The 6,000-nt window shown below is 49.0% G+C and overlaps 1 protein-coding gene across 4 annotated transcripts in view; it reads right to left on the reverse strand.

The window, feature by feature from the left end:
- Window positions 1-4,495, reverse strand: part of Acsf2 (acyl-CoA synthetase family member 2) — a 38,562-nt gene extending 34,067 nt beyond the window's left edge. For 2 of the 4 annotated variants that reach the window (XM_035447698.1, XM_027424373.2), the window contains exon 1: window positions 4,277-4,495. In XM_035447698.1, coding sequence (XP_035303589.1) covers window positions 4,277-4,404 — 128 coding nt within the window. In that variant the 5' untranslated portion in view covers window positions 4,405-4,495. The remainder of the gene's footprint in view (window positions 1-4,276) is intronic. The other 2 variants (XM_027424372.2, XM_027424371.2) reach the window with 1 other exon arrangement.
- Between the last annotated feature and the right edge of the window lie 1,505 nt (window positions 4,496-6,000).

Below are 6,000 nucleotides of genomic sequence, written 5' to 3' on the forward strand. Positions count from 1 at the left end.
CTGCTTTTCCAGAGGACTCAGGTTCATTTCCCAACAACCTACACAGTGGCCTACAACCATCTTGGATTCCAGTTCCAAGGGACCTGATGCTCTCTTCTGGCCTCTGAGGACACTAGGCATGCCTGTGGTGCACAGACATACATACAGACAAGACATCCATGTGCATAAAAGTAAAGTTTTAAAAATTATTAAATAAGCTGGGCCGTGGTGGCACACACCTTTGATCCCAGCACTTAGGAGACAGAGGCAGGCAGATCTCAGTGAGTTCGAAGCCAACCTGATCTACAAAGCGAGTTCTAGGACAGCCAGGACTGTTACACAGAGAAACCCTGTCTCAAAAAAATTTATTAAATAAAATAAATAAAACAAGAAAGGAAGGAAGGAAAAGAAGAAAAGGAGGGAGAAAGAAAAAAAACTTCTATACCTTGGGAAGCTGAGTAATGAGTTTTAATGAGTTTAAACACACTATGGTTTGAATGATCTCCAAATTCATATAGTAATGTTTCTTAGAATGTAACAGGCATGGTGGTGCTTGCCTTTAATCCCAGCACTCTGGAGACAGAGGTAGGTGGATTTTTAAGTTCAAGGCCATCCTGGTCTACAAAGTGAGTTCCAGGACAGTCAAGGCTGTTGCACAGAGAAACCCTATCTTGAAAAGAGAGAGAGAGAGAGAGAGAGAGAAAGAGAGAGAGAGAGAGAGACAGAGAGAGAGAGAATGTAACCTTTGGATCATAAGGCCTCTGCATTTAGGAATGGAGTAATCCATCCATGCTTGTGTGGATTAATAGGTTATAGATAGAGTAGCTTTTCTTTGAAAGAACTCTCCCTGGCACGTTTTCTGGGTCTCACCACGTGATGCCCTGGGCCATGTCATGACCCAGCAGGATGGCTCTCACCAGTGCCAAGTAGATTCTGGCACTGTGCTCTTGGACTCCCATCATCCTTCAGAACTCTAAGCTAAATGACCCTCTGAAGGGAGGCTTACAAATTGCTCTGCTCTCTGGCGTTCAGTTATAGCAATAGAAAACAAACCATTAAAATTCACTGAGCAATATGTTTAAGATCTATGCAATTTACCATATGTAATTATACCATAAAGTCCTATGGTCACTCAATATAACTTCCCTGAAGGAACCCACAGCTTATGAAGGAAGCAGACTATAAAGAACTTCTTAGAAGTAAGGACTGCAATAAAGATTTTGAATACAGTACTCTGTTGGTGGAACACTCACTTTCAGCATCCAGAATGAAACCGCTGGTAGATGTGCATTCATGGTTACAAATAGAAAGTACACGGGCAGTTGCTATTTGAGTATAACAAACTCTCCCTACAAAACAAGTGAGCAGAGGATGTCCTTTGCATAACTTGTACCAGATTCTGGGTTTGATTCCTGGTACTGTCAAAGAAAGAAAAAGAGAAGGAAGAAAAAATAATGATGGGAGACATTTCTAAAGCTAGAAACACTTAGTGTTCAGGCACCCATGCTGCAGGCTTCCCCCTTGAGGCCACTGTTCAAAGCCCCAGCTGTCGAGTGAGGGATGGGGGCTGGTTCAATACTCTTGCCCTTTGCTGGGATTGCAAAGATCCGTATCAAGTCTAACTCTTAGCTATCTACCAGCTGGAAGGAAAGGCTGAAAGCAATCTCAAAGCTTCTGCCTCTCTGCCCACAACCAGCCAGCAGGTAAGAATTCATTAGCAACAAACTAACCACACTCAGAAATAAGGTAATATGTTCCTGGGTCATCAGCTTTATGTAGAGGAGCCAGGTTTGTATCTCAAGACAAGCTTGCTTCAAATTCTTGTTCTTTCCCGTTCAGCAAAACCAGAAACCAGAGCTGGGCATGACGATACATGCCTGTAATTTCACAGCTCCGAGGCTGAGACAGGAAGATTGATGGCTTCAAGTTGCAGGTCAACCTGGGTTACACACGAAGACCCTGCCTCCAAAACAGCAGAGAGAGCAGAGGACAACAGTTTCCCACACCATTATGCAGGGAACACCATCAAGCTATTCCTCCCCTGATACCTTTCGTCCTCACACAAGTCCGGGTCTTAGTTCCATGGCCTAGGTGCTCGGCACAGTGAGGGCATGCCCTCAGAGATGTGTGCTGTGTATTTGAGACGCCCGAAGGGAGGCTTCTGCAGAGGAGAGCAGGGACAATCCAGACAAAAGCGCCCACGGACAGCAAGGAAGGATGCAAACAAGAGAGGAAGGGGAAGAAGGTGGGCCAGATGACCAGGGAATCTTTTTTTCTCTGGATAAATAGGTCTTTTCTAGACAGTTTCTCTGAGGCCTGACACTGAAACCCTCAGAGGTCACAGGCCTGAGGCAAGTAAGTAACCTGCTATGTTTACACAAGCAAAGGTCAAAGATCAGGAATGTTGGGGCTGGGTTCAGTCAGTAAAGTGACTGCTGTGCAGGCATAGGGAACTGAGTTAGGATCCCCAGCACTCACACTAAAGCTGTGTACAGTGACTCAGCCATCTGTAACCTCTCAGTGCCTGGGAGAGGGGGACAGAGAGGGAAAGAGCCCTCGAAGTCATTGGCAACCCAGCCTAGCCAAATCAGTGAGCTCCAGGCTCAGTCAAAGACCCTAGTTCAAAACAGTAAGGTAGAGATAGCTCAAGGAGAACACCCAACATTGGGTAGCTGCCTTCACCTGCACTTAAAACACAGGTGCAGGGATACATAGGTATGCACACACGCACACACACATATATCCACATGAACCACACACACAAATCAAAGCACTGTTGTGTAACACTGGGTCTGATTTAGTATCAACAACTGTATGTATTTTGGGGAGTAACTTTTCTCTTCAGAGTCCTCACAGCTTGTAGGGATACTCAAGAGTTCAAAGGTGAGACAGGCCAACTAGGGATAGGGCAGGGTCAAGTTAGCCTAGGGAGGTGTGAGAGCCTCCCTTAAAAAGTGCCCCCCCATTCCCCCAGTGAGCCCCATTTCACTACCCAGCCATGATCCCCTAGGTCCACTCAGGAAATGAGGCAGAGGGTGTTAAAGTTCTTTATAAGGGCTAAGCATGTAGCTCAGTGGTAGAGTGCCTATTCAGCATAACACACACACACACACACACACACACACACACACACACACACACACTGCTTGCTTCCTAGTTTTCAGAAGGCCATAATCTGACTGAGAGTTCTGGACAAAAAGGCATCTTCCAACTTATCTGTCCAACTTCTCAGGAAGTAGAGTCAAGGTTTCTTTGTGTAGCCCTGGCTGTCGTGGAACTCGCTCTGTTAGACCAGGCTAGCCTAGAACTCAGAGATCCTCCTGCCTCTGCCTTATAGATACGCGCTACCTAGTTTGCAGAGACATAGCTGTGTCTCCACTTGTCCTGTCCAAGACCACAGCCAGAGTGGTACAAACAAACAAGGCTTAGTAGCTCAGCAGACTGTGTGGCAGAGCATATTCAACTATGTGCAGGCCTTCCCCCTACTGGATGCTGAAGATACCACCAACCTTGTTGCACGGGCAGGGGCAGCTCTACCAACCTTGGCTTTTCTCAAGGCTGTCTCCTGCAGTCCCTTCAGTGCCTGGCCACTTTAGCTTTATTCAACCAATCCTCTCCTGCCAACCCCCTTCCCACGAGGGCTGATGAAAACAGGCCCAGAAGTAAGTGGCAATGATTTTAAAACATAGGAAAGAAGCCAGGAGGCAGTGATGGTGCACGGCTTTATTCCCAGCATTTGGGAGACAGAGGCAGGCAGACCTCTGTGAGTTCGATGCCAGCCTGGTCTACAGAGTGAGTTCCAGGATAGCCAAGGCTACACAGAGAAACCCTGTCTAGAAAAAGAAAGAAAGAAAGAAAGAAAGAAAGAAAGAAAGAAAGAAAGAAAGAAAGAAAGAAAGAAAGAGAAAGGGACTGTTAAATACTCAGTGCCTGAGGACTCCCAACCCGTCCCAAGTTTTTCACTGAAGTGGGTACAGCTGAGAGAGTGTCCCAGCAGCACTCAGCCCTGTTCCCCGGGTGTACTGTTAAAAGCCTACCTTCTGTCTCTGTGTGCCACCCGGGACGCATACAGAATCCTGATCTAGAATTTGAACTCAGTCTAAGACTACTGCAGCTGCCTGCAGCAGCCCCAAACCCCAGCCAGGCCCGCTCTTCCCTTTGCCTAGGTGGTAAGGGTAGTCTGAGTGAGGGCCACCCAGAGTGGGGTCAGTCCCTGCCAAGCTCTGCAGAACTCCCGAGTTCCCTCCTCCTCGGGACTGCCCAGCCCCCTCTCTTTTCGGGGAGCTGCTCGGGGTACCTGAGTGCGCGGGCACAGTGCAACTTCGAGTTCTGCCAAGGCCGAGAGAGTAGCGTCCGGGGCCCCTGCGCCCCCAGGCTCGCGATACACAACCTCCCAAGGCGCAGCATCCCGAGGTAGACAGCCATGGCTCGTTTCCGCCGCAGATCACGGCCGGGAGTAAACTTTGAAAGTGAACAAGGCGGGGGCTAAAGAAGAAGAAGCGGACTGGGAGGCGGGAGGGTCGCTCTGCCTATGGGGTGAGAAGGACTGGTCCCCGCGGGGCGGGGCGGGGCGAGGCGGGGCGAGGAGAGGCCGGGAAGTGGCGACTCTCGAGTCCTGGGCCACCTTCGCGTGGGAACTACAACCCTCTAAGCTCGCCCTCGAAGAATCGCCCCTATTTTTCTTTGTTTTTGTTTTCGGGGGATCCCAAGACTCTCTCTGCAGCACAATACAGGGCCATCCCCCGGCTAAGATTGGAGGGCCGAGGAGTTTCATAAACGGGAAAACAATCTGAAGTCTATAATGGGCCAGACAGCAAGTTCAGGGCTAGTTGGTTCCAGTGCCCAGTAGATCGTGGGTCACGTGGGAACTTCCCGGGTGGTGGTGAGCTACAGGCCAAAGGAACCCAGCCCGGAGCTCCCGTGAGGCCTGCGGGCTGGAACAGAAAGCCTCTGGGAAGAGAGGCTGTCCGGCCCCAACCGGTCTGATGGGTGAGCCCCTCTGTACTCTGGGACTGGGGTGGGGTGGGGGGGTACTAATGCGGCCCAACGCCAGGAATCAGCTATAATTCGACCCCGCATCTCTCGTGGCATCCTTCCTTCTCTATACCGAGTCACTCCGAGTAGAGTGCCCAGTAGACAAGATCTGGTGGCATCAGGGACTGAAGTCTCTTGTTTCCTATCCTATCCTCTTTTCTGCCCTAGCTGAGGCTTGAAACATATTCCTCAGCTGCTCCCCTAGGCTCCAAAGGACTTTGTGAGAGACTCAAAACCCTGTGCTTCTGGGATATAATCTTTTTTTTTTTTTTTTTAAGATTTTACTTATTTATTATGTATTCAACATTTTGCTTCCATGTATATCTGCACACCAGAAGAGGGCACCAGATCTCATTACAGATGGTTGTGAGCGACCATGTGGCTGCTGGGAATTGAACTCAGGTCCTCTGGAAGAGCATTCAATGCTCTTAACCTCTGAGCCATCTCTCCAGCCCTCTGGGATATATTCTAACAAGTAACCCAAGAAGGATGGGAGAGAAGACCTAGAAGAAATGACTGTTCATTTCTGGGTTTGGGCACTGGGTTAACCAAAGACTGGCACACAACCCCTACACCTTCTAGTCAGTACCATGTTGTCCTGAACGATCATTACTTCAAAGGAAGAAAAGAAAAGTCCTGGCAGGGTGGCTTCCCCTCTCCTGACTTGGAAATGAAGAAAATCAGGCCAGGAGGAGGGGTTGGCTGAGAGCAGAGGTTGGCCTAGTGAACCTTTGCCTTTATCTGGGAATCCTGGTTCAACTGTCATGAGTAATCCAGCTGCTCCTTCTCTTTGATCTCCAGAGTGACCTCAGATCTCCCTGGCAAATTTGGGGAAGAATCTGTGTTCCTATGGAGAACCAGTCAAGACAGAGACTTTGAAGAGTTGGGCTTGAGAGGGCATGCCCTCCAAATTATACACTTGCTTCCAGAGGCCAGGCCCAAGGAATGAGGCGTGCTAATATTCCAAGTTTTGGATCCAAGCCCTTC

Source organism: Cricetulus griseus, chromosome 7 (genome assembly GCF_003668045.3).
Source record: "Cricetulus griseus strain 17A/GY chromosome 7, alternate assembly CriGri-PICRH-1.0, whole genome shotgun sequence".
Classification (NCBI taxonomy): domain Eukaryota; kingdom Metazoa; phylum Chordata; class Mammalia; order Rodentia; family Cricetidae; genus Cricetulus; species Cricetulus griseus.